Here is a 17,639-nt window from a genome sequence, read left to right on the forward strand (position 1 = left end):
ACTCTTGGTAAAGGAGGGAACAGGGGTCTGCAGATAAAGGCTCAGGAGGACTCTTGGTAAAGGAGGGAACGGGGGTCTGCAGATAAAGGCTCAGGAGGACTCTTGGTAAAGAAAGCTGGGGTCTGCAGATTAAGACTCAGAAGGACTCTAGCTAAAGGAGGGAACTGGGTATCTGCAGATAAAGGCTCAGAAGGACTCTTGGTAAAGAGGGAGGCTGGGGTCTGCAGATAAAGGCTCAGAAGGACTCTAGCTAAAGGAGGGAACTGGGTATCTGCAGATAAAGGCTCAGGAGCACTCTTGGTAGAGGAGGGAATTGGGTATCTGCAGATAAAGGCTCAGAAGGACTCTTGGTAAAAGAGGGAACTGTGGTCTGCAGATAAAGGCTCAGAAGGACTCTTGGTAAAGGAGGGAACTGGGGTCTGCAGATAAAGGCTCTGAAGGACTCTTGGTAAAGGAGAGAGCTGGGGTCTGCAGATAAAGGCTCAGAAGGACTCTTGGTAAAGAAGGAAGCTGGGTATCTGTAGATAAAGACTCAGAAGGACTCTTGGTAAAGGAGGGAACAGGGGTCTGCAGATAAAGGCTCAGGAGGACTCTTGGTAAAGGAGGGAACGGGGTTCTGCAGATAAAGGCTCAGGAGGACTCTTGGTAAAGAAGAAAGCTGGGGTCTGCAGATTAAGACTCAGAAGGACTCTAGCTAAAGGAGGGAACTGGGTATCTGCAGATAAAGGCTCAGAAGGACTCTTGGTAAAGAGGGAGGCTGGGGTCTGCAGATAAAGGCTCAGAAGGACTCTTGGTAAAGGAGGGAACTGGGGTCTGCAGATAAAGGCTCAGAAGGACTCTAGCTAAAGGAGGGAACTGGGGTCTGCAGATAAAGGCTCAGAAGGACTCTAGCTAAAGGAGGGAGCTGGGGTCTGCAGATAAAGGCTCAGAAGGACTCTTGGTAAAGGAGGGAGCTGGGTACTGCAGATAAAGGCTCAGAAGGACTCTTGGTAAAGGAGGGAGCTGGGGTCTGCAGATAAAGGCTCAGAAGAACGCTTGGTAAAGGAGGGAGCTGGGGTCTGCAGATAAAGGCTCAGAAAGACTCTTGGTAAAGAAGGAAGCTGGGTATCTGCAGATAAAGGCTCAGGAAGACTCTTGGTAAAGAAGGAAGCTGGGTATCTGCAGATAAAGGCTCAGGAAGACTCTTGGTAAAGGAGGGAACTGGAGTCTGCAGATAAAGCCTCAGAAGGACACTTGCAACCCTTCAGCCAACTGTGCTCACCACTGCTCTAAGGACCAGATATAGAGATGGACGCAATGCCAATGTTTACGGATCTCAGTGGTGTGTTTCTGGACAGCGCACGTGTTACAGTCCCACGCGCGGCGGTTGATTAGTGACGCTGAATTCAGTGAGGATTTATTTGCACGGTGAGTGACAGGTAGTGAGCATTTGCGGGAAGCGCAGGAAATGAAGCGCTGTTCTTCACAAGGAGATTCCTCGGCATACACAGAAACACTTAAAAGTTTAACAAACATTAGTAAATAAACTATTATTACAAACAGCCGGTGTTACACCAAACATGTACAATAATAAAACTGTATTCTAAAGAACACAAAATATAGATCTCATTTCTGTTACATTAGCAGCCTCTGATGATCTATCCAAAGCACAAATTGTGATTAATGTTCATTTAAAAAACACCACCCCGATCCACAGGCCAATACTTCTGTCCAAATGAGAAGATTTAGATTTCCTCTATGTAGTTATAAATAACCTATAGGGATGGTTCCAAATGTACATCCAGATGGCACCAGATATTAATGCTTCGTACGGATACTGTATATGAATAACTAATCATGTTACTTTTATCTCACAAAATCATTAGAGGAATAATGGATTTTTTTTTATAGCTAATTAGCACTAATATCAGAGACTGTTTTAAACTATTCCAGAGTAATCTCCAGCAATAATTATGTTACTTATGTCCAAATTGTAGCAACCATGATTAGTAACAATCTCCAGATGGAACAATTTGTATCCAAAAAAGCAGCAGATGGATTCCCCACAACGCAGGTTCTCCCGCGGCTGGTTAGTACCTACAGCATAAACACGTCATTGTAATCCGTGTGTTAGCACTGCAAGCTCATAGCGATTATTGCTCCACATAAGATGGTTTTATCCAGTAAGCTTTCTACCTTAATATAGAGGCAGCCACGGAATTCGTATACAGCATCCAATGGCACCAAAGACCTGTATATTAGTCCCGTCCACTTAAATCTATATTATCGCGGGTATTTAGGGTGCTAGATCTGTTTGTTTATCATTTGTAACAGTGCTCCAGATTTTACCAATCCGATATGAGATCACCACGTCCTGCAGCGATCTATACAGCAGTGGTGGATCTTCTGCACAATAAGAGCGTCATTTATAACCGAGAGCATCCCAGAAGATAATACCCAGGCCAGACAGCAGACCCATAAAATCTTTTGATGCGTCCACCTTCGGAATCCGGCCCCGTGTTCTTCCACGTTGAGGGTCTGATTCAGATGTGGTTGGAGTGTGCATCGCTGGGGCTTCCAGCAGGGGGCATCTGGTATAAGGAGAAGTCTCCTGAATGCATTTGTCATCCAGTGCTGTGTCCAAGGGGTCATGCAAGCCGGCCGCCGCAGCTCCTAACAAGAGGACAGGAACTCTCCGTCTTCCGACAGAGACCCTGTCCGAAGCACTCCAGCTGCACAGACTGTAGATAGGAAGAATGGGGACAACTGACTGCTCAGACCAATCTATCATTCCAAGTGAAGCCTTTCACTCTGCCCAGGACGTGCATGGACCACAGACATGATCTCTAAGCACTGCCGTCTGATGAATACTGCTAGAGGGGGCTGAACCGTTGTCACACAGCGTATTATTGTGTATGACTCCTATTATCGGTATATAAATGGGTATTGTATGTTATGTCTTCTGGCATATTACTAAGCATTAGTACCCCTGCTATGCATATTACTGCCCATTACTACTACTGCTGCTGTCATCCTCTGCACTGCTCTTGCTGTGCGACTTAGGGTTGCCATCCATCTGGGACAGCTCTGGACACTCCAGAAATCAGGCTTCGAGTGTTTCAGAATTTCACTGGTGGAGTGAGATGCTGGCAGGTGGTTCTGCAGAGTAGATACATGGTTCTACCAGACAAAGGTACCTTCCTCAGAGAAGCCCTTTTCTGAAATGACCGGATAGGGTCGCTCTGGTCATAACGTCCCCACAAGAGACAGCTATTCCGGAAACATCCCCATGGTAGCCGTGTCCCCCAGAACGGATGAAAGAGGATATTTGGTACTCACCATTAAACTGATCTCTCTGGATCCATGTGGGGTGGGCTGCGGTCCCCTCCTTATGCTCACTGCACTTTTTTATGATGATTACAGAGTGTAAGTGACTCCTTAGGTTCCTTGGTTTCCCTATTCTAGGAGATCTGTAAGTCCCACTATGGAGAAACTATGGACAGAGAGGGTTGTAGAGGGGAGGAGGGTCCTAGGTAGCCTCTACTACCCCCTAGTGCAGTAGCAGAGCCCCTCAGGTTGGTGGACTCAAACAAATAATGTAAATTTAATGGTCAGTACCAACAATCCTTTTCCCTTTAATGCTTACAAGCCTAAAATACTTTAAGCCGTGAAATTACTTTTTACCAAAATAAAATCTAAGGGTGGATGGATGGATATGGATGGATGGATGGATGGGTCGGGTGGATGGATGGGTCGGGTGGATGGATGGGTCGGGTGGATGGATGGGTCGGGTGGATGGATTTGAAGGCAGCAACCAGCCAAGGCTCCATCACAGAGTGATCTATATCTCAGGAGGGGACATCTCTACTACTCAGTGGGAGAGAGACGTACAAAATAATATGGGTATATCCCCTGTAAGTCAGAAAATGCTTATTACAATCCTTATAAGAAAAACACAACACTACTAAAACTACCTGTACTGCCAAAACAAGACCTTACGAATCAGGAATTATTTTAAATGAGACGCGGCAGCTCACCGGAAGCAGTATCTCTCTAGGAATACACCCAACGTCAGGTCATTTTTCCCATAAAACTCCATTGTGACAATCCTGTATAAAAGCAAACAGAAAACAAGAAGAATTCAGTTAGATACTCAGTCACCGAGCTCCTTTCTCTCTGTAGGAAGGATTACTGCATATGCCATTAGTAGGCTTACGTTTTAAAGCTACAGTTTAATTTAAGTGCCAGCTCCAGCAACAACACATGGGCCAGTGTCCCAGCAAAAATAAGATTTTAAACCTACCGGTAAATCTTTTTCTCCTAGTCCGTAGAGGATACTGGGGACTCCGTAAGGACCATGGGGAATAGACGGGCTCCGCAGGAGACATGGGCACTAAAAAGAACTTTAGATATGGGTGTGCACTGGCTTCTCCCTCTATGCCCCTCCTCCAGACCTCAGTTAGAGAAACTGTGCCCAGAGGAGACGGACAGTACGAGGAAAGGATTTTGTTAATCCAAGGGCAAGATTCACACCAGCCCACACCATCCACACCGTATAACATGGAATATACGCAACCAGTTAACAGTATGAAACAAAACAGCCTCAGCCCGAGACTGATCAAACTGTAACATAACCCTTATGTAAGCCAAAACTATATACAAGTCTTGCAGAATTTAGTCCGCACTGGGACGGGCGCCCAGCATCCTCTACGGACTAGGAGAAAAAGATTTACCGGTAGGTTTAAAATCTTATTTTCTCTTACGTCCTAGAGGATGCTGGGGACTCCGTAAGGACCATGGGGATTATACCAAAGCTCCAAAACAAGCGGGAGAGTGCGGATGACTCTGCAGCACCGATTGAGCAAACATGAGGTCCTCCTCAGCCAGTGTATCAAACTTGTAGAACTTTGCAAAGGTGTTTGAACCCGACCAAGTCGCCGCTCGGCAAAGCTGTAACGCCGAGACACCTCGGGCAGCCGCCCAAGAAGAGCCCACCTTCCTAGTGGAATGGGCCTTTACTGAATTTGGTAACGGCAATCCAGCCGTAGAATGAGCCTGCTGAATCGTGTTACAGATCCAGCGAGCAATAGTCTGCTTAGAAGCAGGAGCGCCAACCTTGTTGGCTGCATACAGGACAAACAGTGCCTCTGTTTTCCTAACCCGAGCTGTTCTGGCTACATAAATTTTCAATGCCCTGACCACATCAAGGGACTCGGAATCCTCCAAGTCCCGCGTAGCCACAGGCACCACAATAGGTTGATTCATATGAAAAGAGGAAACCACCTTAGGCAAAAATTGAGGACGAGTCCGCAACTCAGCTCTATCCACATGGAAGATCAGATAGGGGCTCTTGTGAGACAAAGCCGCTAACTCAGATATTCTCCTAGCAGACACCAAGGCCAACAACATGACCATCTTCCAAGTGAGATACTTTAATTTAAGCGGCTCAAACTAGTGAGACTTAAGGAACCGTAACACCACGTTAAGGTCCCATGGTGCCATTGGAGGCACAAAAGGAGGCTGGATATGCAGCACTCCCTTCACAAAAGTCTGGACTTCTGGGAGAGAAGCCAATACCTTCTGAAAGAAAATGGATAGGGCTAAATCTGAACTTTAATGGAGCCTAATTTTAGGCCCAAATTCACTCCAGTCTGTAGGAAGTGAAGAAAACGGCCCAGATGAAATTCTTCCGGAGGAGCATTCTTGGACTCACACCAAGACACATACTTCCTCCATATACGGTGATAATGTTTAGCTGTCACCTCCTTCCTAGCCTTTATCAGAGTAGGAATGACCTCATCCGGAATGCCCTTTTCCGCTAGAATCCGGCGTTCAACCGCCAAGCCGTCAAACACACCCGCGCTATGTCTTGGAACAGACAGGGCCCCTGTTGCAACAGGTCCTCTCTGAGAGGAAGAGGCCACGGATCTTCTGTGAGCATTTCCTGCAGATCCGGATACCAGGTCCTTCGAGGCCAATCTGGAACAATGAGAATTGTCTGTACTCCTCTTCGTCTTCTGATTCTCAATATCTTTGAGATGAGAGGAAGATGAGGGAACACATAGACCGACTGGAACACCCACGGTGTCACCAGGGCGCCCACTGTAATCTCTGCAAAGAATTCCTGATGAAGTCCCCACTCTCCTGGATGTAGATTGTGTCTGCTGAGGAAGTCTGCTTCCCAGTTGTCCACTCCCGGAATGAAGACTGCTGTCAGAGCGATTACATGATTTTCCGCCCAGCGAAGAATCCTGGTGGCTTCTGCCATTGCCACTCTGCTCTTTGTTCCGCCTTGGCGGTTTACATGAGCCACTGCGGTGACGTTGTCTGACTGAATCAGAACCGGTAGGTCGCGAAGCAAATTCTCCGCTTGACGAAGGCCATTGTATATGGCCCTTAATTCCAGTAAGTTGATGTGTAGACAAGCCTCATGGCTTGACCACAGACCTTGGAAGTTTCTTCCCTGTGTGACTGCTCCCCATCCTCAGAGGCTCGCGTCCGTGGTTACTAGAACCCAGTCCTGAATGCCGCACCTGCGACCCTCTAGAAGGTGAGCACTCTGCAGCCACCACAGGAGCGACACCCTGGCCCTTGGGGACAGGCTGATCATCTGATGTATATGTAGATGTGACCCGGACCACTTGTCCAGAAGGTCCCACTGAAAAGTCCTCACATGGAACCTGACGAATGGAATGGCCTCGTAAGACGCCACCATCTTTCCCAGAACTCAAGTGCATAGATGCACCGACACCCTTTTCGGCTTCAACAGGTCTCTGACCAAGCTCTGGAGTTCCTGGGCATTTTCCATTGGGAGAAAGACCCTTTTCTGTTCTGTATCCAGAATCATGCCTAAGACAGGCAATCGGTTCGTTGGAACCAACTGTGACTTTGGTAGATTGAGAATCCAGCCGTGCCGCTGCAACACCCTCAGGGAGAGTGATATGCTGTTCAACAACTGCTCTCTTGATCTCGCTTTATTAGGAGATCGTCCAATTACGGGATAATTGTGACTCCCTGCCTGCGCAGGAGCACCATCATTTCCGCCATTACCTTGGTGAAAACCCTCGGGGCCGTGGAAAGCCCAAACGGCAACGTCTGAAATTGGTAATGACAATCCTGTACAGCAAATCTCAGGAACGCCTGATGAGGAGGATATATGGGGACATGAAGGTAAGCATCCTTTATGTCCAGGGATACCATATAATCCCCCCCCTCCAGGCTGGCGATGACCGCTCTGAGCGATTCCATCTTGAACTTAAACCTTTTTAAATATAGGTTTAAGGATTTTAAATTCAGAATGGGTCTGACCGAACCGTCCGGTTTCGGGACCACAAACAGGGTTGAGTAATACCCCATCCCCTGCTGAGGTAGGGAAACTTTGACCACCACTTGTTGAAGACACAATTTTTGAATCGCATTTAAAACCACCTCCCTCTCTGGGGAAGAAGCCGGTAGGGCCGATTTGAAAAACCGGCGAGGAGGCACCTCTTCGAATTCCAGCCTGTAACCCTGGGAAACAATGATCCACCTGTGATTGAACCCAGACATGGCTGAAAAGTCGTAGATGTGCCCCCACTGGGGTGGACTCCCTCAGCGGAGCCCCAGCGTCATGCGGTGGATTTTGTAGAAGCCGGGGAGGACTTCTGCTCCTGGGAACTAGCTGTAGTTGGCAGCTTTTTCCCCTTGCCCTTACCTCTGTCAAGAAAGGAAGATCCCCGTACTCTCTTGGATTTATGCGACCGAAAGGACTGCATCTGATAATGTGGCGTCTTCTTAGGCTGTGAGGAAACATAGGGCAAAAAAGTTGATTTACCTGCCGTAGCTGTGGAAACTAGGTCCGTGAGACCTTCTCCAAACAATTCCTCACCCTTGTAAGGCAACACCTCCATATGCCTCTTCGAGTCGGCATCACCCGTCCATTGTCGGGTCCATAGGGCTCGCCTAGCAGAAATCGCCATCGTGTTGGCTCTGGAACCCAGTAGGCCCACGTCTCTCTGAGCATCCCTCATATATAGGACTGCATCCTTAATATGACCCAGTGTCAATAAAATGGTTTCCTTATCCAGCGTATCAATATCAGCCGATAAGGTATCTGTCCACGCTGCTACAGCGCTACAAACCCAAGCCGACGCCATCGCCGGTCTGAGTAAAGTGCCAGTATGTGTGTAAATTGACTTCAAGGTAGTCTCCTGCCTGCGATCCGCCGGATCCTTGAGGGTTACGGTATCTTGAGATGGCAACGCTACCTTTTTGGATAAGCGTGTCAACGCTTTGTCCACCCTTGGGGAGGATTCCCACCGTATCCTATCCTTAGCCAGGAAAGGATACGGCATAAGAATCCTTTTGGGAATCTGCAGTTTCTTGTCTGTAGTTTCCCAAGCCCTTTCAAACAACTCATTTAGCTCATGTGAAGGGGGAAAAGTAGCCTCAGGCTTCTTTTCCTTAAACATGTGGACCCTCGTGTCAGGTACAGAGGGGTCATCAGTGATATGCAACACATTTTTTATTACAATAATCATATAATGAATACTTTTAGCCAATTTTGGCTGCAACTTTGCATCATCGTAGTCGACACTGGAGTCAGAATCCGTGTCGGTATCAGTGTCTACTACTTGGGATAGTAGGCGCTTTTGAGACCCAGAAGGTCCCTGCGACATAGTGAAAGGCAGGGCTAGACTCCCTGTACATTCCCTGGACTCTGCTTTGTCCAACCTTTTGTGTAATAAATTCACATTTGCATTTAAAACATTCCACATATCCAACCAGTCAGGTGTCGGCGTTGCCGACGGAGACACCACACTCATTTGCTCCACCTCCTCCCTAGAAGAGCCTTCCGCTTCAGACATGCCGACACACGCGTACCGACACCCCACACACTCAGGGAAATCTCTAATCTGGAGACAGTTCCCCCACAAGGCCCTTTGGAGAGACAGAGAGAGAGTATGCCAGCACACACACAGCGCCAATGACCCTGAAAAAAATTCCCAGATAGATATAGCGCTTTTATTCTATATATATTCACTGCGCTAAATATTTGCCCCCCCCACTTATTTAAAACCCTCTGTCACCGTGTTCAGCAGGGGAGAATCCGGAGAGCCAGCTTCTCAGCGGTATGCTGTGGAGAAAATGGCGCTGGTGAGTGCTGAGGGATCAAGCTCCGCCCCCTCAGCGGCGGGCTTCGGTCCCGCTCGATTTCTTTTAAAAACTGGTGGGGGATTTCCTATATACAGCGCAGAGCCTATATATATATTTTTTTGGCCAGTCCCAGAGGTTTAAAATTGCTGCCCAGGGCACCCCCCCCTGCGCCCTGCACCCATCAGTGCCTATCATGTGTGTTATGTGTGGTAGCAATGGCGCGCAGCGTTACCTCAAAGAAGATCTGAAGTCTTCTGCCGCCTCTGAAGTCTTCTATCTTCTCATAGTCACCCGGCTTCTATCTTCCGGCTCTGTGAGGAGGACGGCGGCGCGGCTCCGGGACGAACTGCGAGGGGAGACCTGCGTTCCGACTCCCTCTGGAGCTAATGGTGTCCAGTAGCCTAAGAAGCAGAGCCTATCATTTAAGTAGGTCTGCTTCTCTCTCCTCAGTCCCTCGATGCAGGGAGTCTGTTGCCAGCAGTGCTCCCTGAAAATAAAAAACCTAACAAAATTCTTTCTTTCAGAGAACTCAGGAGAGCTCCCTGTAATGCACCCAGTCTCCTCTGGGCACAGTATCAAACTGAGGTCTGGAGGAGAGGCATAGAGGGAGGAGTGCACACCCATATCTAAAGTTCTTTTTGTGCCCATGTCTCCTGCGGAGCCCGTCTATTCCCCATGGTCCTTACGAAGTCCCCAGCATCCTCTAGGACGTAAGAGAAATGGGGATGTTCTACTGTAAATCTTCTGGTCAGTACTGTACATACTGTAGCAAGCAGGGCAGACATATAGGATAGGAGTCGCTGGCAGGGGATAGAGGGGTACAGAGTGCACTAGTGCCAGGGACAGTGCTAGGGTGAGAGTGCAAGAGAAGGGAGCCCAGATAGGGGTACAGAGTGCACTAGTGTCGGGGACACTGCTGGGACGAGAGTGCAAGAGAAGGGGGCCCAGATAAGGGTACAGAGTGCACTAGTGCCGGGGACAGTGCTAGGATGAGAGTGCAAGAGAAGGGAGCCCAGATAGGGGTACAGAGTGCACTAGTGCCAGGGACAGTGCTAGGGTGAGAGTGCAAGAGAAGGGAGCCCAGATAGGGGTACAGAGTGCACTAGTGGCGGGGACACTGCTGGGACGAGAGTGCAAGAGAAGGGAGCCCAGATAGGGGTATAGAGTGCACTAGTGCCGGGGACAGTGCTAGGGTGAGAGTGCAAGAGAAGGGGGCCCAGATAGGGGTATAGAGTGCACTAGTGCCGGGGACAGTGCTAGGGTGAGAGTGCAAGAGAAGGGAGCCCAGATAGGGGTACAGAGTGCACTAGTGCCGGGGATAGTGCTAGGATGAGAGTGCAAGAGAAGGGTGCCCAGATAGGGGTACAGAGTGCACTAGTGCCAGGGACAGTGCTAGGGTGAGAGTGCAAGAGAAGGGGGCCCAGATAGGGGTACAGAGTGCACTAGTGCCGGGGACAGTGCTAGGGTGAGAGTGCAAGAAAAGGGGGCCCAGATAGGGGTACAGAGTGCACTAGTGCCAGGGACACTGCTGGGACGAGAGTGCAAGAGAAGGGGGCCCAGATAGGGGTACAGAGTGCACTAGTGCAAGGGACAGTGCTAGGACGAGAGTGCAAGAGAAGGGGGCCCAGATAGGGGTACAGAGTGCACTAGTGCCGGGGACAGTGCTAGGATGAGAGTGCAAGAGAAGGGAGCCCAGATACAGAGTGCACTAGTGCCGGGGACAGTGCTAGGGTGAGAGTGCAAGAGAAGGGAGCCCAGATAGGGGTACAGAGTGCACTAGTGCCGGGGAAAGTGCTAGGATGAGAGTGCAAGAGAAGGGAGCCCAGATAGGGGTATAGAGTGCACTAGTGCCGGGGACAGTGCTAGGGTTAGAGTGCAAGAGAAGGGGGCCCAGATAGGGGTATAGAGTGCACTAGTGGCGGGGACAGTGCTAGGGTGAGAGAGCAAGAGAAGGGAGCCCAGATAGGGGTACAGAGTGCACTAGTGCCAGGGACAGTGCTAGGGTAAGAGTGCAAGAGAAGGGGCCCCAGATAGGGGTACAGAGTGCACTAGTGCCGAGGACAGTGCTAGGGTGAGAGTGCAATAGAAGGGAGCCCAGATAGGGGTACAGAGTGCACTAGTGCCGGGGACAGTGCTAGGGTGAGAGTGCAAGAGAAGGGAGCCCAGACAGGGGTACAGAGTGCACTAGTGCTGAGGACAGTGCTAGGGTGAGAGTGCAAGAGAAGGGAGCCCAGATAGGGGTACAGAGTGCACTAGTGCCGAGGACAGTGCTAGGGTGAGAGTGCAAGAGAAGGGAGCCCAGATAGGGGTACAGAGTGCACTAGTGCCGGGGACAGTGCTAGGGTGAGAGTGCAAGAGAAGGGAGCCCAGATAGGGGTACAGAGTGCACTAGTGCCGGGGACAGTGCTAGGGTGAGAGTGCAAGAGAAAGGGGCCCAGATAGGGGTACAGAGTGCACTAGTGCCGGGGACAGTGCTAGGATGAGAGTGCAAGAGAAGGGAGCCCAGATAGGGGTACAGAGTGCACTAGTGCCGAGGACAGTGCTAGGGTGAGAGTGCAAGAGAAGGGCGCCCAGATAGGGGTACAGAGTGCACTAGTGCCGGGGACAGTGCTAGGGTGAGAGTGCAAGAGAAGGGAGCCCAGATAGGGGTACAGAGTGCACTAGTGCCAGGGACAGTGCAAAGGTGAGAGAGTGCAAGAGAAGGGAGCCCAGATAGGGGTACAGAGTGCACTAGTGCCGGGGACAGTGCTAGGATGAGAGAGAAAGAGAAGGGAGCCCAGATAGGGGTACAGAGTGCACTAGTGGCGGGGACAGTGCTAGGGTGAGAGTGCAAGAGAAGGGAGCCCAGATAGGGGTACAGAGTGCACTAGTGCCGGGGACAGTGCTAGGATGAGAGTGCAAGAGAAGGGAGCCCAGATAGGGGTACAGAGTGCACTAGTGCCGGGGACAGTGCTAGGGTGAGAGTGCAAGAGAAGGGGGCCCAGATAGGGGTACAGAGTGCACTAGTGCCGGGGACAGTGCTAGGGTGAGAGTGCAAGAGAAGAGGGCCCAGATAGGGGTACAGAGTGCACTAGAGCCAGGGACAGTGCTAGGGTGAGAGTGCAAGAGAAGGGAGCCCAGCTAGGTGTACAGAGTGCACTAGTGCCAGGGACAGTGCTAGGACAAGAGTGCAAGAGAAGGGAGCCCAGATAGGTGTACAGAGTGCACTAGTGCCAGGGACAGTGCTAGGACGAGAGTGCAAGAGAAGGGAGCCCAGATAGGGGTACAGAGTGCACTAGTGGCGGTGACAGTGCTAGGATGAGAGTGCAAGAGAAGGGAGCCCAGATAGGGGTACAGAGAGCATCAGTGCTGGGTTCAGTGCTCGGACGAGCGTGCAAGAGAAGGGAGCCCAGACAGGGGTACAGAGTGCACTAGTGCCAGGGACACTGCAAGGATAAAAGTGCAATAGAAGGGGGCCCAGATAGGGGTACAGAGTGCACTAGTGCCGGGGACAGTGCTAGGGTGAGAGTGCAAGAGAAGGTGGCCCAAATAGGGTTAGAGAGTGCACTAGTGCAGGGGACAGTGCTAGGGTGAGGGTGCAAGAGAAGGGGGCCCAGACAGGGGTACAGAGTGCACTAGTGCCAGGGATAGTGCAAGGGTGAGAGTGCAAGAGAAGGGAGCCCAAATAGGGGTACAGAGTGCACTAGTGCCGGGGACAGTGCTAGGGTGAGAGTGCAAGAGAAGGGAGCCCAGATAGGGGTACAGAGTGCACTAGTGCCAGGGAATGTGCTAGAACGTGAATCAAAGAGAAGGGAGCCCAGATGGGGCTAGAGAGTGCACTAGTGCCAGGGATAGTGCTAGGGTGAGGGTGCAAGAGAAGGGAGCCCAGATAGGGGTACAGAGTGCACTAGTGTCGGGGACAGTGCTAGGATGAGAGTGCAAGAGAAGGGGGCCCAGATAGGGGTACAGAGTGCACTAGTGCCGGGGACAGTGCTAGGGTGAGAGTGCAAGAGAAGGGAGCCCAGATAGGGGTATAGAGTGCACTAGAGCCGGGGACAGTGCTAGGGTGAGAGAGAAAGAGAAGGGAGCCCAGATAGGGGTACAGAGTGCACTAGAGCCGGGGACAGTGCTAGGGTGAGAGTGCAAGAGAAGGGAGCCCAGATAGGGGTACAGAGTGCACTAGAGCCAGGGACAGTGCTAGCGTGAGAGTGCAAGAGAAGGGGGCCCAGATAGGGGTACAGAGTGCACTAGTGGTGGGGACAGTGCTAGGGTGAGAGTGCAAGAGAAGGGAGCCCAGATAGGGGTACAGAGTGCACTAGAGCCGGGGACAGTGCTAGGGTGAGAGTGAAAGAGAAGGGAGCCCAGATAGGGGTACAGAGTGCACTAGTGCCGGGGACAGTGCTAGGGTGAGAGTGCAAGAGAAGGGGCCCCAGATAGGGGTACAGAGTGCACTAGAGCCGGGGACAGTGCTAGGGTGAGAGTGAAAGAGAAGGGAGCCCAGATAGGGGTACAGAGTGCTCTAGTGCCGGGGACAGTGCTAGGGTGAGAGTGCAAGAGAAGGGGCCCCAGATAGGGGTACAGAGTGCACTAGAGCCGGGGACAGTGCTAGGGTGAGAGTGAAAGAGAAGGGAGCCCAGATAGGGGTACAGAGTGCACTAGTGCCAGGGACAGTGCTAGGACGAGAGTGCAAGAGAAGGGGGCCCAGATAGGGGTACAGAGTGCACTAGTGCCGGGGACAGTGCTAAGATGAGAGTGCAAGAGAAGGGAGCCCAGATAGGGGTACAGAGTGCACTAGTGCCGGGGACAGTGCTAGGGTGAGAGTGCAAGAGAAGGGAGCCAAGATAGGGGTACAGAGTGCTCTAGTGTCGGGGACAGTGCTAGGGTGAGAGTGCAAGAGAAGGGAGCCCAGATAGGGGTACAGAGTGCACTAGTGCCAGGGACAGTGCTAGGACGAGAGTGCAAGAGAAGGGGGCCCAGATAGGGGTACAGAGTGCACTAGTGCCGGGGACAGTGCTAAGATGAGAGTGCAAGAGAAGGGAGCCCAGATAGGGGTACAGAGTGCACTAGTGCCGGGGACAGTGCTAGGGTGAGAGTGCAAGAGAAGGGAGCCAAGATAGGGGTACAGAGTGCTCTAGTGTCGGGGACAGTGCTAGGGTGAGAGTGCAAGAGAAGGGAGCCCAGATAGGGGTACAGAGTGCACTAGAGCCGGAGACAGTGCTAGGGTGAGAGTGCAAGAGAAGGGGGCCCAGATAGGGGTACAGAGTGCACTAGTGCCGGGGACAGTGCTAGGGTGAGAGTGCAAGAGAAGGGAGCCCAGATAGGGGTACAGAGTGCACTAGTGCCGGGGACAGTGCTAGGGTGAGAGTGCAAGAGAAGGGAGCCCAGATAGGGGTACAGAGTGCACTAGTGCCGGGGACAGTGCTAGGGTGAGAGTGCAAGAGAAGGGAGCCCAGATAGTGGTACAGAGTGCACTAGTGCCGGGGACAGTGCTAGGGTGAGAGTGCAAGAGAAGGGGGCCCAGATAGGGGTACAGAGTGCACTAGTGCCGGGGACAGTGCTAGGGTGAGAGTGCAAGAGAAGGGAGCCCAGATAGGGGTACAGAGTGCACTAGTGTCGGGGACAGTGCTAGGGTGAGAGTGCAAGAGAAGGGAGCCCAGATAGGGGTACAGAGTGCACTAGTGCTGAGGACAGTGCTAGGGTGAGAGTGCAAGAGAAGGGCGCCCAGATAGGGGTACAGAGTGCACTAGTGCCGGGGACAGTGCTAGGGTGAGAGTGCAAGAGAAGGGAGCCCAGATAGGGGTACAGAGTGCACTAGTGCCAGGGACAGTGCAAAGGTGAGAGAGTGCAAGAGAAGGGAGCCCAGATAGGTGTACAGAGTGCACTAGTGCCGGGGACAGTGCTAGGATGAGAGAGAAAGAGAAGGGAGCCCAGATAGGGGTACAGAGTGCACTAGTGGCGGGGACAGTGCTAGGGTGAGAGTGCAAGAGAAGGGAGCCCAGATAGGGGTACAGAGTGCACTAGTGCCGGGGACAGTGCTAGGATGAGAGTGCAAGAGAAGGGAGCCCAGATAGGGGTACAGAGTGCACTAGTGCCGGGGACAGTGCTAGGGTGAGAGTGCAAGAGAAGGGGGCCCAGATAGGGGTACAGAGTGCACTAGTGCCGGGGACAGTGCTAGGGTGAGAGTGCAAGAGAAGAGGGCCCAGATAGGGGTACAGAGTGCACTAGAGCCAGGGACAGTGCTAGGGTGAGAGTGCAAGAGAAGGGAGCCCAGCTAGGTGTACAGAGTGCACTAGTGCCAGGGACAGTGCTAGGACAAGAGTGCAAGAGAAGGGAGCCCAGATAGGTGTACAGAGTGCACTAGTGCCAGGGACAGTGCTAGGACGAGAGTGCAAGAGAAGGGAGCCCAGATAGGGGTACAGAGTGCACTAGTGGCGGTGACAGTGCTAGGATGAGAGTGCAAGAGAAGGGAGCCCAGATAGGGGTACAGAGAGCATCAGTGCTGGGTTCAGTGCTCGGACGAGCGTGCAAGAGAAGGGAGCCCAGACAGGGGTACAGAGTGCACTAGTGCCAGGGACACTGCAAGGATAAAAGTGCAATAGAAGGGGGCCCAGATAGGGGTACAGAGTGCACTAGTGCCGGGGACAGTGCTAGGATGAGAGTGCAAGAGAAGGTGGCCCAAATAGGGTTAGAGAGTGCACTAGTGCCGGGGACAGTGCTAGGGTGAGGGTGCAAGAGAAGGGGGCCCAGACAGGGGTACAGAGTGCACTAGTGCCAGGGATAGTGCAAGGGTGAGAGTGCAAGAGAAGGGAGCCCAGATAGGGGTACAGAGTGCACTAGTGCCGGGGACAGTGCTAGGGTGAGAGTGCAAGAGAAGGGAGCCCAGATAGGGGTACAGAGTGCACTAGTGCCAGGGACTGTGCTAGAACGTGAGTCAAAGAGAAGGGAGCCCAGATGGGGCTAGAGAGTGCACTAGTGCCAGGGATAGTGCTAGGGTGAGGGTGCAAGAGAAGGGAGCCCAGATAGGGGTACAGAGTGCACTAGTGTCGGGGACAGTGCTAGGATGAGAGTGCAAGAGAAGGGGGCCCAGATAGGGGTACAGAGTGCACTAGTGCCGGGGACAGTGCTAGGGTGAGAGTGCAAGAGAAGGGAGCCCAGATAGGGGTATAGAGTGCACTAGAGCCGGGGACAGTGCTAGGGTGAGAGAGAAAGAGAAGGGAGCCCAGATAGGGGTACAGAGTGCACTAGAGCCGGGGACAGTGCTAGGGTGAGAGTGCAAGAGAAGGGAGCCCAAATAGGGGTACAGAGTGCACTAGAGCCAGGGACAGTGCTAGGGTGAGAGTGCAAGAGAAGGGGGCCCAGATAGGGGTACAGAGTGCACTAGTGGTGGGGACAGTGCTAGGGTGAGAGTGCAAGAGAAGGGAGCCCAGATAGGGGTACAGAGTGCACTAGAGCCGGGGACAGTGCTAGGGTGAGAGTGAAAGAGAAGGGAGCCCAGATAGGGGTACAGAGTGCACTAGTGCCGGGGACAGTGCTAGGGTGAGAGTGCAAGAGAAGGGGCCCCAGATAGGGGTACAGAGTGCACTAGAGCCGGGGACAGTGCTAGGGTGAGAGTGAAAGAGAAGGGAGCCCAGATAGGGGTACAGAGTGCTCTAGTGCCGGGGACAGTGCTAGGGTGAGAGTGCAAGAGAAGGGGCCCCAGATAGGGGTACAGAGTGCACTAGAGCCGGGGACAGTGCTAGGGTGAGAGTGAAAGAGAAGGGAGCCCAGATAGGGGTACAGAGTGCACTAGTGCCAGGGACAGTGCTAGGACGAGAGTGCAAGAGAAGGGGGCCCAGATAGGGGTACAGAGTGCACTAGTGCCGGGGACAGTGCTAGGATGAGAGTGCAAGAGAAGGGAGCCCAGATAGGGGTATAGAGTGCACTAGAGCCGGGGACAGTGCTAGGGTGAGAGTGAAAGAGAAGGGAGCCCAGATAGGGGTACAGAGTGCACTAGTGCCGAGGACAGTGCTAGGGTGAGAGTGCAAGAGAAGGGAGCCCAGATAGGGGTACAGAGTGCACTAGTGCCGGGGACAGTGCTAAGATGAGAGTGCAAGAGAAGGGAGCCCAGATAGGGGTACAGAGTGCACTAGTGCCGGGGACAGTGCTAGGGTGAGAGTGCAAGAGAAGGGAGCCCAGATAGGGGTACAGAGTGCTCTAGTGTCGGGGACAGTGCTAGGGTGAGAGTGCAAGAGAAGGGAGCCCAGATAGGGGTACAGAGTGCACTAGAGCCGGAGACAGTGCTAGGGTGAGAGTGCAAGAGAAGGGGGCCCAGATAGGGGTACAGAGTGCACTAGTGCCGGGGACAGTGCTAGGGTGAGAGTGCAAGAGAAGGGAGCCCAGATAGGGGTACAGAGTGCACTAGTGCCGGGGACAGTGCTAGGGTGAGAGTGCAAGAGAAGGGAGCCCAGATAGGGGTACAGAGTGCACTAGTGCCGGGGACAGTGCTAGGACGTGAGTGCAAGAGAAGGGGGCCCAGATAGGGGTACAGAGTGCACTAGTGGTGGGGA

General features: G+C 52.3%; 1 protein-coding gene across 4 annotated transcripts in view; it reads right to left on the reverse strand.

The window, feature by feature from the left end:
- PIKFYVE (phosphoinositide kinase, FYVE-type zinc finger containing) overlaps positions 1 to 17,639 on the reverse strand; it is a 290,094-nt gene that overhangs the window by 176,049 nt on the left and 96,406 nt on the right. For all 4 annotated transcript variants that reach the window (XM_063932710.1, XM_063932709.1, XM_063932708.1 and 1 more), the window contains one exon: positions 4,017 to 4,088. In XM_063932710.1, coding sequence (XP_063788780.1) covers positions 4,017 to 4,088 — 72 coding nt within the window. The remainder of the gene's footprint in view (positions 1 to 4,016; positions 4,089 to 17,639) is intronic.

This window comes from Pseudophryne corroboree, chromosome 7 (genome assembly GCF_028390025.1).
Source record: "Pseudophryne corroboree isolate aPseCor3 chromosome 7, aPseCor3.hap2, whole genome shotgun sequence".
NCBI classification, from domain to species: Eukaryota; Metazoa; Chordata; class Amphibia; order Anura; family Myobatrachidae; genus Pseudophryne; species Pseudophryne corroboree.